The sequence below is a fragment of the Myotis brandtii genome, unplaced genomic scaffold (genome assembly GCF_000412655.1).
Source record: "Myotis brandtii unplaced genomic scaffold, ASM41265v1 scaffold1074, whole genome shotgun sequence".
In the NCBI taxonomy this organism is placed as follows: Eukaryota; Metazoa; Chordata; class Mammalia; order Chiroptera; family Vespertilionidae; genus Myotis; species Myotis brandtii.
In genome coordinates, this window is record NW_005353653.1 from 647,906 (window position 1) to 664,088 (window position 16,183).

At 54.1% G+C, this 16,183-nt stretch overlaps 1 protein-coding gene across 1 annotated transcript in view; it reads left to right on the plus strand.

The window, feature by feature from the left end:
- The window catches only part of SORL1 (sortilin-related receptor, L(DLR class) A repeats containing), a 136,287-nt gene that overhangs the window by 12,975 nt on the left and 107,129 nt on the right, over positions 1-16,183 (plus strand). The window contains exons 4-8 of the mRNA XM_014541910.1: positions 2,046-2,207; positions 3,802-3,869; positions 9,749-9,929; positions 12,762-12,863; positions 13,990-14,159. Coding sequence (XP_014397396.1) covers positions 2,046-2,207; positions 3,802-3,869; positions 9,749-9,929; positions 12,762-12,863; positions 13,990-14,159 — 683 coding nt within the window. The remainder of the gene's footprint in view (positions 1-2,045; positions 2,208-3,801; positions 3,870-9,748; positions 9,930-12,761; positions 12,864-13,989; positions 14,160-16,183) is intronic.

Consider the following 16,183-nt stretch of genomic DNA (forward strand, 5'->3'; position numbering starts at 1 on the left):
ACCCTCCTCTTACCCACCTGCAGGTGACAGCACCCCTCCTCTTACCTACCTGCAGGTGACAGAACACCCCTTCCTCTTACCTACCTGCAGGTGACAGAACACCCCTTCCTCTTACCTACCTGCAGGTGACAGAACACCCCTTCCTCTTACCTACCTGCAGGTGACAGAACACCCCTTCCTCTTACCTACCTGCAGGTGACAGAACACCCCCTCCTCTTACCTACCTGCAGGTGACAGAACACCCCTTCCTCTTACCTACCTGCAGGTGACAGCAACCCTCCTCTTACCTACCTGCAGGTGACAGGACACATCCTCCTCTTACCCACCTGCAGGTGACAACACCCCTCCTCTTACCCACCTGCAGGTGACAGCACCCCTCCTCTTAACTACCTGCAGGTGACAGGACACCCCCTCCCCTTACCCACCTGTAGGTGACAGCACCCCTCCTCTTACCTATCTGCAGGTGACAGGACACCCTCCTCTTACCTACCTGCAGGTGACAGGACATACCCTCCTCTTACCCACCTGCAGGTGACAGAACACCCCCTCCTCTTACCTACCTGCAGGTGACAGGACACCCCTTCCTCTTACCCACCTGCAGGTGACAGCACCCCTCCTCTTACCTACCTGCAGGTGACAGCACCCCTCCTCTTACCTACCTGCCGGTGACAGCACCCCACTCCTCTTACCTACCTGCAGGTGACAGGACACACCTCTCCAGTCTTGCCTACCCTTCAAGGCCCAACGCTTACATGGAGTCATTTCTGGTCTTGCAATCCATAACCCATCTGTAATCTTTGCTTTCATAGGATGTAGCACGTCTCCTCATTTACTCTCACTTTCCCCTGAAGTAGAGTCAGTTGTGGGCATGTCGTCCCCCCGACCCCCGCATAGATTCTGGGCTACCTATGGGGCAGGACCCTGTGTTTTCACTGTGGTACCCGCTTGTCTGGTCCCCGGTGAATATTCAGATGCACCTTTGTCAAACAGTCACCTCATTCCCTTCCCCTGGAAGCTGCGAAGCTGCGTAGGTGCAATCGTTCTCTAGCTCAAAGCGCCACTCGGCTGTGCGGGAGCAGAAGGAGGTGAGGTCCTGGCTCCATGGAGCTACTTCCTGCCGTGTCTCCCAGGGCGTGTGCCCCCAGTGCCCGCAGGTGTGAGAGCTCCCTCACCTGGCATGGTGGGCAGAGGGGGCAGCTGGTTTTCCCAGGGGCTGTGGCTTTCCTGGAAGGCCTGTCGGAGATGAGTCCCCGCTGTGTGCAGGCTGAGGGCAGGCCTTCTCTGTCCTGGCCTCCGTAGCCACCTTTCGATTGTGACCGAGTGGTTCACCAGAGAGAGAGAAGGCTGTGCCATCTGAAAAAACCTAGGCTTGACTATGAGAGAAATGCTCACCTGTCCGAGTTCAAATAACAGACTCAGACAGACGTGTGGCGAAAACGAGCCCTTTAATATGTTCTTGCAAGAGCGGGTGTCGGGACGGGCACATGGAGCAGTGATCACAGACTGTTTATCCTGAGGGTGCGAGTCCCTCCTCCGGCTCCTCATTGGCTGAGCACCATGGTCACCTGTTCCCTCATAGGTCGCCTAGGTCTGCTCTCTCCTATTGGGCCATTTAAGAGGATGGGCTGAGGCTTTTTCCAGTTGCACCACACACACACACCCCCTAGTTGAGGTGGGCGCCCCTGGGGTTTCCACCAGGACGCTGGCCCACGCCCACAGTTCTTTGTTCGTACGTCCTCTCCCCTCCTCCCCACATTCTGTGTGCCCTGGGGAAACTCCGTGACCGCTTCCATCAAAAGCCGGCCATGCTGGGGCGGACCACAGAGGCCCACTTCCCACACAGGTTCATTATCTGGTTAAACGCAAGCCCATCCTGCACCCGTGCCTTTGCTGAGTCACACTGGGTGTGCACCTGCCTCCCTCAGTGTGGGAGAGGGTGAGAGTGCGGGAGGGGTGAGCCCTGCAGGCCCGCGTGCCAGGCGCTCACTGCGGGAGGGTATTGGCGGCTCTGCCAGGCCCGCTCCAGCTGCCTCCTTCCTCTGCAGTACATCTTCGCAGACGCGTACGCCCAGTACCTCTGGATCACGTTCGACTTCTGCAACACCATCCGAGGCTTTTCCATCCCGTTCCGGGCAGCCGATCTCCTCCTGCACCCCAAGGCCTCCGACCTCCTCCTGGGCTTCGACAGGTCTCACCCCAACAAGCAGGTAAGAGAGTGTCCGGAACATAGCCGGGTGGGGCTCCGCCAGGTTCCTCCTCTGCCTCTGTCCTGTGGCCTGCGTGTCCTTTGAGTGACCTCCCTTGGCCCTTCCCTCCTCCGCCCTCAAGCTCAGCCTTTGTAGCTGTTGTGCTCTCCCTGGGGAAGGAATGCACCTGAGCCAGGGCGCACCTAGCCCCTGGCAGGCCCCATTCCTTAAGTCTGATGCCCTTCTCCGGGCGGGCGGGAACCTTTGTCAGCCTCAGAGAGCAGTGGGGGAAGCCTGGCGCCAGCTCTGCAGGGCCTGCCTGCCATGTTCCTGTTGTACCTTTTCTTCCCTCTACCTTACACACTGCTGTTGCCTGCCATGTACTTCATTGCCTACCACTAACGTTCATCTTCTCTTAGTGTGCGTGTGTGCCTATGCACACAACATAAATGTGTGCGTTTTCCTCTCTTAATCCAAATTCGAGAGAGGGTGAGCGATGGGGAAAGAGAGCTGAGTAGCACTTATATTTCAAGGTTGACATTGGCGAGTTGAGAAGATTGGCCTGGCATAACCCTGTGAGACCTGCAGATCCTGGACTCCATAGATCCAGGATTGGATCTATGATAAGTTTTGAATGACTTTGCTCAGAGCAAGCTTGGAACATTCCTTTTCCTTTGCAGGTTGTTTAGCCAAAACATGATCTGTTTACCTTCGCGTGCATAGGCGGAGCCTCAGTGTGGGCAGGGCCAGCTCACCAGTGTGGCTGGGTTATTGCTGTCTGTGGTCTCCTGCTTCTCACCACAGGGCTGTCAGGCCAGAGGGGCGCAGGGGTGCCTGGGGAGGGGGAGGGCTTTGGCGGGTTACTTGCTCACAGCGTACCCTCCCTGTGTGTTCAGCGATCCTCTGGTCCTTTCTGATCCTGTACTTGATCAGCGTCCTCTCCATCTCCTTCACGGCTGTGGCCGTTGCACAGTTTTTTTTTAAATTTTTATTTATTTATTTTAATCCTCACCTGAGGATGTTTTTCCATTGATTTTAGAGAGAGTGGAAGAGAGAGGGAAAGAGAGAGAGAAACATCAATGTGAGAGAAACACATCGATTGGTGGCCTCCTGCATGTGCCCTGACCAGGGCTTGGGTCGGGGAGGAGCCTGCAGTTGAGGTACATGCCCTTGACCAGAATCGAACCCGGGACCCTTAGGTCCGCAGGCTGATGCTGTGTTTACTGAGCCAAACCGGCTGGGGCTGGTTGTATAGTTTTAAGGCCTCTTCCCCAGCTGAGAAGTGCCAAGCATCACCCTTTTGTTTTTACCATTATCTGAGGGCTAGTCTTGAGGAAATACAGTTTCTGATAATCCACAAATGGAAGACAAGTCCCAATCACCTTCCTTGTCTGTGGAGACCTTAGCCACTATGGAGGAAACACAGAGGGGCAGAGAGGGGCGGAGGGCTCCCCTCCAGGCTGGTCTCCCTGGGAGTGACGCGCTGGCCATGATGGGCCCCGTGCTGTCCTCGCAGCAGCCAGCCTCTACTGCAGGTTTCGGTGGGTTTGGCAGAGCCATTCAGGTCCTGCTGCTTCTCCCCTCACGGCCACTCTTGTCACTTTGGTCTTTGCAGCTGTGGAAGTCGGACGATTTTGGCCAGACCTGGATCCTGATTCAGGAGCATGTGAAGTCCTTTTCTTGGTAAGTCGTGTCAGCTAAGAAAATGAATTCCATAATCTCCTTTTTCCACTTCAGCTCCAGCAAACAGGAGGTGCATTCTCCAGACGGGGAGTGTAGCAGGCGGTGCATTCTCCAGATGGGGAGTGTGGCAGGAGGTGCATTCTCCAGACGGGGAGTGTAGCAGGCGGTGCATTCTCCAGATGGGGAGTGTGGCAGGAGGTGCATTCTCCAGACGGGGGAGTGTGGCAGGTGGTGCATTCTCCAGACGGGGAGTGTGGCAGGCGGTGCATTCTCCAGACAGGGGAGTGTGGCAGGCGGTGCATTCTCCAGATGGGGAGTGTGGCAGGAGGTGCATTCTCCAGATGGGGAGTGTGGCAGGAGGTGCATTCTCCAGACAGGGGAGTGTGGCAGGTGGTGCATTCTCCAGACTGGGAGTGTGGCAGGAGGTGCATTCTCCAGACGCGGGAGTGTGGCAGGAGGGGCCTTCTCCAGATGGGGGAGGGTGGCAGGAGGGGCATTCTCCAGACGGGGAGTGTAGCAGGCGGTGCATTCTCCAGACGCGGGAGTGTGGCAGGAGGGGCCTTCTCCAGATGGGGGAGGGTGGCAGGAGGGGCATTCTCCAGACGGGGAGTGTAGCAGGCGGTGCATTCTCCAGACGCGGGAGTGTGGCAGGAGGGGCCTTCTCCAGATGGGGGAGGGTGGCAGGAGGGGCATTCTCCAGACGGGGAGTGTAGCAGGCGGTGCATTCTCCAGACGCGGGAGTGTGGCAGGAGGGGCCTTCTCCAGATGGGGGAGGGTGGCAGGAGGGGCATTCTCCAGACGGGGAGTGTAGCAGGCGGTGCATTCTCCAGACGCGGGAGTGTGGCAGGAGGGGCCTTCTCCAGATGGGGGAGGGTGGCAGGAGGGGCATTCTCCAGACGGGGAGTGTAGCAGGCGGTGCATTCTCCAGACGCGGGAGTGTGGCAGGAGGGGCCTTCTCCAGATGGGGGAGGGTGGCAGGAGGGGCATTCTCCAGACGGGGAGTGTAGCAGGCGGTGCATTCTCCAGACGCGGGAGTGTGGCAGGAGGGGCCTTCTCCAGATGGGGGAGGGTGGCAGGGGGTGCATTCTCCAGATGGGGGAGTGTGGCAGGAGGTGCTGTGGGGCTGCAGGAACAGAATGGCCAGAGTGGAGATGAGATGACATGGTGCTGGGGTGCAAAACGCTGAGTTTTATTTTGGGGCCGTGTGTTGGGTAAAGATGGGAGAGGAATTTGGACTGATTCTGAAAGCGATGGAAGCCTCTGTTGGTTGCTGAGAAGGAAGGTGAAATCAACAGACTTTTAAAAGTACAGTTGTTTCTAGTCCTAGTTGCTTCTGATCTTTTTCTGTTACAGGGTTGTTGGATAAAAAATAGATATTTTTATTGATTTCAGAGAGGAAGGGAAAGGGAGAGAGAGATAGAAATATCAATGATGAGAGAGAATCATTGATTGGCTGCCTCCTACATGCCCCCCTCTTTCCCCACAGTGATCGAGCCCAGAACCTGGGCACATGCTCTGACCGAGAATTGAACCGCAACCTCCTGGTTCATAGGTTGACCTCAACCACTGAGCCACGCTGGCCGGGCAGGTTGTATATACTCTTGAATATATGTGCAGGCGGATATGTAGGACGGATTCCCAGGCGCACGGCCCTGTTCACACACAGCAAGCTCGGTATCTCTCCAATACACTCTCGATCTTCCCCTCAAGATCCCATCCAGCCGTGATCCTCCCCATTTCAGTGTCTAGTTGCTCAGCCCCAAACTGAGTCATCGCTGAGTCCAAGTTTCTTTCCTACTTCCCATTCCGCCTACCAGGAGTCCCGAGGGTGCCACCTTCAGTGTGTGGCCGGGATTTCCTGCTCCCTGCTGGCTCCTTGGGGCCACCTGCTTCCCTGGGGCCCCAGCGAATGCTCAGCACAGAGCCTCGCCCATCCTGTCAACGCCTCAGGTCCTGCTCCTCTGCTTCCAGCCCTGCCGTCCTCGTTTCTCTCAGGTAGATGCCAGGCACGCTCCCGCCACACGCGTGGCACCTGTTATTTCTTCAGCTCTCGCTGAAGGTCAGTCACTGCTTACTCCCTGATCTCAGCCAGGGCGGCTCGGAACACACTCCCCAGGCGGTCTGTCCCCAGGGCCCATGGCAACGGCAGCTGCTCTGCGGGTTCCCAGGCTGCAGTACCTGAGGTTTCTTCGCACAGCACTTAGAGCTGTTATTCTTATTATCTGTCTTTCTCTCTTTAGTAGAATAAAAGCTACACAAGGGCAGGGACTTTTGTCAGTTTTGTGCATTGATATATCCCCAGTGAATGAAGCTTTGAAATTATAACGTTCGTGGAGATTGCCAGATTTTCTATAGAAAGACGCAAATTTCAGCAGCATAGAACTGTGCATCTCTCCAAGCCTATGTGTTAGGAAAGAAATACTATCTCAGTGTAGTTTCCGTTTGCACTTTTCTGGTTATGAATGATTTTGGACCTCTTTTGCTCTTCTTTAGGTTCATTTTTGTATATTTTTGGTGACATGTCTGTTCTGCTATTTGCCCTTTGACGATTGGATTCATCATTGTTTTATTATTGGTTACCAGGAGCTCTTTATATATTTGAGATTAGTTCTTTGTGATATGAGATAGATTGTGTGTATTTATATTTTCCAATTTGTCATTCCTTTTGCAGGAAACGTATTTATATGTTTTACGTTGACTATAAGAAGTAGAGCCACCTGTTACTACCCGCAAACAATGTGTTAAAAAATTTTCTTTTAAAAAAATATTGGGCATGTGCCATCACTCTATCCAGAGCCAAACTGGCCAGGGCTGTCTTTTCACTTTTAGTTTTCTCTTCATTAATGTAGCGGCCCAGCGGGAGGGGGGTCCTCTGTGCCTCTCTCACCAGGAGCCTGTGAGGAGGAGTCTCTGAGTTGCGTTGCTCCCCTAGGGCTTGAGGCCGGTGCAGATGGGGCCCCAGTGAGCCTCGCCTCGAGCTGCCTTGGCAGAGAGGGCGGCTGTTTCCGGCCATTTTTTCTTTTCCCTGGGCAGAGGTTGTGGAGTCTCAGTGAGATTCCAGCCCTACCCTCGTCCGGTCCGAGTGCGCCCTCCATCAAGGAATGCCCGCAGAGCTTTTGGTGCTTTAAGGGACAAGTAGCTCTTTCACTTGTTCGGGGAACCATGTGCTAGGAGGGAAAACCAGCTGGATTACTAAACAAGGATGCTTTGTGCTGGGAATTAGTGTGACATGCAGATAGTTCAGGGCGGGCTCATCTCAGTTTAGATAAGTGTGTGAGGGTGTCAGGGCATTTCAGGCCATTTGGAGGGCCCCTAGGGTTCCCCACAGTAAGTGCGAGTGTGATCTAACCCCGCAGAGAGCAATGGCAGCCTTGAAGCAGCAGGAGAGCTGGAAACCTACCTCGTGTGCTATCCAGAGCTGGAGGCTGGTAGACGGCCCAGGGGAGGAGCTGTGGGTGGGGCCGGATGCCCAGGGAACAGCACTGAAGGGCTGTAAGTGGGGCCCAGGGAGCCGGTGAGGCCAGGCGAGGCTGGTGACTGCTGGGAGGTAGAGCAAGGCATGGGATTTCCAGATGAGGGCACACAGAAGAGGAGGCAGGTGTGAGTGAACGTAAGAAAGGGGAGGCCAGGACTGCAAAATGCAAACTCGCAACCTCGTAGGGCAGTGGTTCTCAACCTTCCTAACACTGCGACCCTTTAATACAGTTCCTCATGTTGTGGTGACCCCCAACCATAAAATTATTTTCGTTGCTACTTCATAACTGTAATTTTGCTACTGTTATGAATCGTCATGTAAATATCTGATATGCAGGATGTATTTTCATTGTTACAAATTGAACATAATTAAAGCATAGTGATGAATCACAAAAACAATATGTAATTATATATGTGTTTTCCGATGGTCTTAGGTGACCTCTGTGAAAGGTTCATTTGACCCCCAAAGGGGTCGTAACCCACAGGTTGGCGACCCACAGGTTGAGAACCGCTCTGTCGTAGGGGGAGCGGCTCTCAGAAAGGGAGGTCCCCGTCGGGTTACAGACTGACCGGCCGGAAGCCACAGCTTTGTTTCTCCATCTGAACAGCAGAGGTGAGCTGTTCGCAGACTTCCTCTCTGCCTTTTTAAAAATATCCCGCAGCCTTATGCTCATTTGCATATCGTCTGGAGCAGAGGATGTACTTTAATCAGTGCTTCTAATTGTGGAAGAGAAGAGAGCAGGCCACCCCCTCACTGCACAGAGCCTGTGACGACGGAGTGCCTCCCACATTAGGCCCAAACCCTGGCTTCTCCAGGGACTCTTCCCTCCCGGTTACAGGGCCAAAGGTCTTCCCTGTGCAAAGAGGCTCTTCCATTCTTCTCTTCTTACCTCCTTCTCTCTTTCTCCCCAACTTTCCCTTCCTTTCCTTTCCCTTCCCTTTCCCCTTCCCTTATTCGTTCCTCATTCTTTCATTCTTTTTTCTTTTTCTTTTTCTGTTAATCCTTGCCAGAGGATATTTTTCCATTGATTTTTAGGGAGAGTAGAAGAGAGAAAGACAGAAATATCGATGTGAGAGAAACACATCGATTGGTTGCCTCCTGCACAAGCTCAGACCAGGCAGACCAGGGCCCGGGCCAGGGAGGAGCCTGCAACCCAGGTACGTGCCCTTGACTGGAATCAAACCCGGGATCCTTCTGTCCGCAGGCCGAGGCTCTATCTCCTGAGCCACACCGGCCAGGGCCATTCTCTTTTTCTTAGAATATGCTCTTGGCAGTGCATCTTGAAGCTTCGAGTTTGGTGCCCTAACCTTCATTATCCGAGCTCTGTGCATGTGGAGGAACTCAGGCCTCTGTGGGTGAGCTCTGCCTTCCTCACCTCTGCCTGGTGCGGGTCGGCCTGGCCTCGGGGCATGAGGAGCCTGGGGCGGGTCCGACCCCTGGACTGCAGCTTGGGCTGTATTTGGGGGAACAGCAGTGCAGGGGCGCTTCTCCAAGGCAGTTTGATCTCCTCCCTCTGCTGGTCCCCTTTTGGAGTAGCCCTGGGATGATGGCCTGAAGACGCAGTGCAGCGAGGATCAGTTCCGGTGGGAGCCCTGTGGGATAGAAAGAAAGAGAAGACATGGTTTGAAAGGCGTTTGTACTCTCTGGGAAGCTCAGAGAACTGCAGTGTGGGGCCCACCATACATCGTAACTTGGTATATTCAGTGTCGAATGATACAGGAAGCAGTACTGTGTCCGGTAAGGGGACTGCTTCAGAGCCCATCCAACCAAAGCAGTTTCCTACGTTTGAATGCATATAAAATGAATTAAACCACTTGAATCCGGTGCCGGGGAGATGAAGCCAGCATGGGGTAAGGCTTCTTAGAAGGGAGGCTTGAACTTGGCCCCCGGAAGAGGAGGGAGACTGAGAGGTGCAGGTGAGGGTGTGGGAAGGCCTCCCTGCGGGGGGTGCAGAGCTGACAGAAGTACGGGGGAGAGATGCGCCCCGTTTCTGAAGGTCAGTGTGCGCAGAGTTGTGAGGGAGACTCGCAGGGCAGGGCGCGCATCTCACTGGTGAACCAGCAGCAGCGGCCTGAGCAGGAGGAGGGGGAGGGGCCTTGTAAGGATGTGCCTGGCTGGTCCCCATGCGGTTTCCTCCTGAGTTACCCAGCATCCTGGCAAACTCCTTCACTCCGCCGAGGTTTGTCACCGAGGCCAGAAACGTGCTGACAGCCTCAAGCCGGACTTCTGGATCCCACACGCCATCTTTTACTCTTTCTTTCCCCACACTGCGAACGGGACCAGGAGCAGCCGAGGGGGATGCTGGCAGCACTTGCGGTCCCAGCGGGTGGTGGCCTGTGGCCTGGCTGGCTGCCTGCTCCCGACACACTGGGAACAGCAGTGGTGACACTGTTGTTTCTTTCAGGGGGATTGATCCCTACGACAAGCCAAACACCATCTACGTGGAAAGGCACGAGCCCTCCGGGTACTCCACAGTTTTCCGAAGCACAGACTTCTTCCAGTCCCGGGAGGACCAGGAAGTGATCCTGGAGGCAGTGAGAGACTTCCAGCTTCGGGACAAGTACATGTTTGCCACCAAGGTGGTGGTGAGTTGAAGGTGCCGAGGAATGAGCTGCTCGGAGTGTGCCCTCTGAGGCTTGGCGTTCTGTGGTCAGCGGGTGGGGGCTGGCCTGGACAGTGCTGGCAGAGACGGACATGCCCGGAGGGTGTGGGAGGTCCCGGAGGTCGAGCGGTGCAGAAGCTCTGAGATTTGGTGGTTTTGCATGCATCCTCCACAAACACATGTTTCTTTGAAATCCCAATGAAAAGAAATCAGAGAGGAGGGCGGAGTTCAGTGGTGTGTTTCTTTCATTCCACTGCCTGACTTCCTTTCCAGTGGTTCTGTTTCTTTGTTATGGGGTGAGGCCACAACATTAGTAACAAAGAAACAGAATTTCCGGAGGATGAGGCCCAGAAACCAGGATTTTAAAAAGATTCCCAGGTGATTCTAATGTGCAGCCAAGGTTGAGAACCACTGCATTCGGTGGAGTCCTCTGAGTTTTGGACCCGCGCGCAGTTACGTGGCTAACAGAATGTGAGTCGGGCCGGTGAGAGTTATGCTCTAAGAAGAGCAGTAATTAAGCTTTCAGCTGTGAGTAAGCAGCTGCCCTCCCAGACTTTGGGAACATTTCCCCCTTGATTGGATGGGTTGGAGCCAGATGCTGAAATGGAGAGTTTGCTCATCTAACAGAGCTTAATTATTTAGCAGGACTTGCCTTGCAACTGTATCAAGTTGTAAGTTGCAACTAAACTGTCCTGTGTCCGGGAGAGCACAGGCCCAGCCAAGAGCGCTGGCCTGCGTCCTGCGGGTATAAGCTCGCCTTCTTGATGGCAGCCAGTGGCCGGGACCTCGGCTCTGAGGCCCCTGGGAACTGGGAGGTTGCTTTGCTTCCTGTCGCTGTTACCCTCAGGGGCAAGTGAGATGTAATGTTTTCCTCCAGGTTCTCATTTATGTGATTGGAAGCTGGCCAGGCAGAAGCAGGTCAAAGCCCTTGGGATTCTGGGTGTAGAGAGGCCTCCCCAACAGGGAAATCAGGGAGTAAGGCTGGAATGAGGAGGGGAGATGTGGGCGGCTAAAGGCAGGAGGGCTTCCCCACCACATACCTTGAGAAATGTTTTCTTTTTTTTTTTTTTAATATATTTTATTGATTTTTTACAGAGAGGAAGGGAGAGAGATAGAGAGTCAGAAACATCGATGAGAGAGAAACATCGATCAGCTGCCTCCTGCACGCCCCCCACTGGAGATGTGCCCGCAACCAAGGTACATGCCCTTGACAGGAATCGAACCCGGGACCCTTCAGTCCACAGGCCGACGCTCTATCCACTGAGCCAAACCAGTTTCGGCTGTTTTCTTTTTTTAAATAGTACATTTTTACTGATTTCAGAGAGGAAGGGAGAGGGGGAGAGAGAGAGAGAGAAACATCCATGATGAGAGAGAATCATTGATCGGCTGCCTCCTGCACGCCCCACACTGGCGATCCAGCCGGCAACCTGGGCATGAGCCCTGACCGGGACTTGAACCTTGGCCTCCTGGTTCATAGGTTGACACTCACCACTGAGCCATGCTGGTAGGACTTTGGAATTTATACATGTTTTTCTAGGAACTATTTTCTTATTCAGGTAATACACTTTACATTTTTAATAGGTCTATATTTCCTACTGGTCCCACACTGAGTACAAACTATTAACACGGTGTTTAGGGTGCCCTGGCTTTTTTAAAACAAAGGACTTTTCACACTTGCTCAGTGGTGGTTTGAATACATGTGTGTGTTGCTCAGAAGAGTCAGAAGTGACATGGTGTCTGTCAGCTTGCTCTCCACATGGTACTTACTGGGCAGCTGTGAGCACAGCTCGCCTACCGTGAGGAGACACGGGTGTGCTCCTTATTCTGTGGGAAGCTGGGGTCCACAGTGAACAGTAGTGAGCAGTCGAGGAGGAGGCAGCCAGCCCAGCCCTCCAGGGGGTCTGCTGGCCACGCGTGTGATGATGGCCACATGAGGAGGGGCCTCCCTCTCAGAAGTGCACAAGCACAGAAAGCTCCTGTGCTGCTGTCCTGTTTGTGAATCATTGAGAACCTGCAGAGGACAGCCCCTCCCTAGCAGAGTGATGAGTGCATCTGCACAAAACGTGTGCGCAGTGCTTCCGGGTTCCGGGGCCATTTAAACCCGTCCCGAGAGCAGCCCCAGTCCGACTCGGCCTCTCATCTTGTAGTTAAACAGCGGCCTCGGGAGATGTAGTGGTCTCCTCTTAACTAGTGTTTTACACTCATTGTTGCGGTTCCAGCCACGGTTTCATATCTGTAAAACACAATGTGACGTGGTCAGCATCACGTGGAATACTCTATACTCTACCAAAAAAAACACAAAAACAAACACCATATTTTAGCAAAATACCTTAACCAACGAGAAGTATTAAAAGACTGAAAAATTGAATCAATGAAAATTCTCCCGTTCTTGGTACCAGTGAAAGCCTGTGAGTCAGGTGTCCTCATAACCTGCAGGGGGACTGGGGTGGAGGAGAATGTACGCCTGGTGCGTGTGCGCTCACCGTGGTGGTTTCGGCTGGAAGCTCTGCCCACCCGTCTCAGCCTCGTCCCACGGCCCCTCCCCTCCTCTCTCCGCTTGAGCGGTGGTGGGCTCCATCCCTTCCCCAGCCCATGTCTCACATCACAGCGTTGTCCTCCTCCTCTCGCATCCGGGAGCGTCTGGGCTCCATTGCAGACCCGTCTTGGGGAACGCTGAGCGGACGCTGCGGAAAGCACGTCTCTGCAGCGCACTCCCTGCTGAGCGTCTCGGTGGAATTTAGGGCCCGACTCCTGTTTTGCACGAAGTTTGAGTGGTTGATGCAGCACCGTTGATTGTCCTCCTCTTCCTCGGCAGCACCTCCCGGGCAGCCAGCAGCTGCCGTCCGTGCAGCTCTGGGTCTCCTTTGGCCGGAAGCCCATGCGAGCAGCCCAGTTTGTCACCAGACATCCCATTAATGTAAGTGGGTTCTTCAGGGCCGGGAGGAGGCATCACTGTCCCTGCAGGGCCAGGACAGGGTGCTGTGGGTGTCCTGTAGGGGACATCTGACCAGCCGCCCTGAGTCACTTTCCAGAAAGGTCTCTAGAGCCATTATGCTCTGGGCGGGGGTTCGGGTTTCTTCTCCAGCGTTGGCAGTGCAGCTGAGCCGGATCCTGCATTTGCTGTAAGTGGGAGAGGGCAGTGAGGGCAGAGGCCGGGGCTGGGCCGGTGCTGACGGACAGCAGCGCTTACCTAAGGCCCTGCTGGGTTACACACTCTGGGTTCAAAAAGGTGTCAGGTTCAGGTCCTGCCTTTCAGGCACAGAGGCTGAGAAGCCCACGGGGGGCACATGTAGTCAGAGGGGTGTCGCTCGGAAAGGTCAGGTGGGCTGAGTTGTCAGAGAAGTGGCCGCAGGGGAAGCCGCCCCCGAAGGCCCTGACACTGGCCGTCGGCGTGGAAGGCCAGGGCTCCGGGGTGTCTGGTAGAAACACTGCTGGTCTTTGCTTCCTGCGGGCTCAGCTGCCGGTGGTCACCTTGGAGAAAAAGGAAAGGACGCTCATGGTAATCTAGATTGCGTTTGGTACTGATGGTAGGTCTTCGGGGAAAAGGGAGACGTTAACTAAAAGAGGTTTTTAGGTCACGTATGGCGTTCGTGGCCCATTTTCCAGTCAGAACCCCCTTCCAGCGGCCAAGCAGCCTCGGTCTCCAGAGGGAGGGGAGGCAGCCCTGTGCCAGGCTTGGGGCGCGGTCACGCTCTGTGGGCGTCATTGCTCTAGCCAAGGGTGGGAACGCCTCCCCAGGGCCAGCGGAGGCTGCGAGATCGCCCTGCCAAGGCTTAGGGGTGACTTAATTAAATGTCTGACTGAGCACAGCAGGCTGATTTTTAAGTTGGTAACTTGTATGGCCCGAGAACAATGCCAACATATTCAAATGCAGAAAGAGAAGGGCAGGAGCACGTATTTAAGCACCTGCCGCGTTAGGCACAGGCGTCCAGGTTCAGAAAGGGCTGGGACTTGGGAGAGAGAAGATCCCACCCCCGCTCCACTCATTGAGGGAGCGCCCAGGACGTGCGTGGCTCACGCATTCTTTACTTTTCGTCCCCAAGGAGTATTACGTTGCAGATGCCTCCGAGGACCAGGTGTTTGTGTGTGTCAGTCACAGTGACAACCGCACTGACTTGTACATCTCGGAGGCGGAGGGGCTGCGGTTTTCCCTGTCCCTGGAGAACGTGCTCTACTACAGCCCGGCTGGGGCCGGCAGTGACACGCTGGTCAGGTAAGGACCCCGATCCTGCCCGCTCCTCAGATCCACGGGGCCCGCTTCTCAGATCCACAGGACCCAATTCTCAGATCCACGGGACCTGCTTCTTAGAGTCACAGGACTGGCCTCTCATTGTTGGTTTTCGGCAATAGCTGCACATTTTCACTCAGTTGGGGGTGTTTTCAAAAACCCCACTCCTGGCTCCAGGTCCCAGAGATGACAGCTTGACTGGTTTGGGTGTGAGTCCCCAGGTGATTCTGGTGGCTGCCCGGGCTGAGCACCGCTGCTGTAGGCGACATTTAGTGTCTGAGCCACTGTCCGCCTCTCACTCCGGGTTCTTGTTCAGGTGCCTGGTTTTGTGTGAGGTATTGTTCTGTCTATGGAAGGACACTAAGGTCATTGATCCTTTATCAGTAAATCACGCGGTGAGTTGATTGTTCTGCAATAACGGGGCTCCTGGGCTCCGGAAGGCCCTGGGGCTGGGGGTTCTGTGCCGTGGTGGGGGGCACTGATTCCTGCGTGTCACCTTTGTCCTGTGACAACCAGACTTCTGGGAGATGTGCCACTGATAGGATCCCCCTCTGCTCTTGGGAAGTGTCCCCTGGCGAAGCTGATGACTGGTCTGCGTGGAGGTCTGGCTCTAAAGCTGTGGCCCCGGGTCAGAGGGCACGTCCCACTGTCCACTGTCCCTCCAGGCTGGCAGCTCAGTTAGTCAGCAGTTCATTCAAGGCAAGGATGCTGCTGCCAAGAGCCAGACCGGCTTTAAGGACAGCAGTGAGGTCCCTGTGCCAGGGAACTTTCGTCCTCCTTAGGAGAAGACGGGACATAAACAGATACGTCGCGTGCCTGGCCATGGTGAGTGCAGGCGAACAGGAGAGTTTCACACGGTATCATTTATGTCGAGAATCATGGAAGTCTGTTCCAGGAGGGTCACGTTAGCAGGTGCCTGAGTTATAGGAGGAGGGAGCCAGGCAGACACCTGAACTGAGCTGCGGCCACAGGGAATAGCAGGAACAGTGACTAACTTTAGAAATAGTGAGGAGGCCAGGGAGGCGCAAACTGAAGGAGGGAGAGAGAATCCAAGAGGATCAGAGGAAGCAGGGCCTTATAGGGGATGGAAGACATTTAATTTTTCCTTCTTAGTAGAAGGCAGAGTTTTCAGCAGAAGACAGACGTTATCTTTACCATTTAAAAATTGTGAATTGCATTATATAAAGAAAAGTGCATTCAACAAAAGTGGACAGTATTGTAAATAATTTTAAGTGACCACCCATGTAACTTGTATTTTACTTTTTTTATTTTTTTAATAGATTTTATTGATTTTTTTACAGAGAGGAAGGGAGAGGGATAGAGAGTTAGAAACATCGATGAGAGAGAAACATTGATCAGCTGCCTCCTGCACACCTCCTACTGGGGATGTGCCCTCAACCAGGGTACATGCCCTTGACTGGAATCGAACCTGGGACCTTTCAGTCCGCAGGCCGACGCCCTATCCACTGAGCCAAACCAGTTAGAGCGTATTTTACTTTTTTTAAAAAAATATATTTTATTGATTTTTTTACAGAGAGGAAGGGAGAGGGATAGAGAGTTAGAAACCTCGATGAGAGAGAAACATCGATCAGCTGTCTCCTGCACCCCCCCCACTGGGGACGTGCCCGAAACCAAGGTACATGCCCCCGACCAGAATCGAACCTAGGACTCCTCAGTCCACAGGCCGACGCTCTAGCCACTGAACCAAACTGGTCAGGGCGTATTTTACTTTTAATTAAAAACTTTATTTGAAAAAATTTTAAATGACAGAAGAATATGGAGCCTTCGTAAATGTGCATGTCACCCTTTAGTGGGGCCGTGCTAATCTCGGTAATTCCAGTTGTAGCGCATCTGCTGCTGAAGTGACTTCTCTTCTAAAAAAGCCAAACTCACTGCTGCCTGGAATCACACCAGTGGAGGCGGTGAGAGTGCGAGCCAGAGAGTCATTGGGAAATGCTGCAGAGACCCAGGCAGTGGAGGCGGCCGTGGGAGGACCAGGCCAGTGGAGG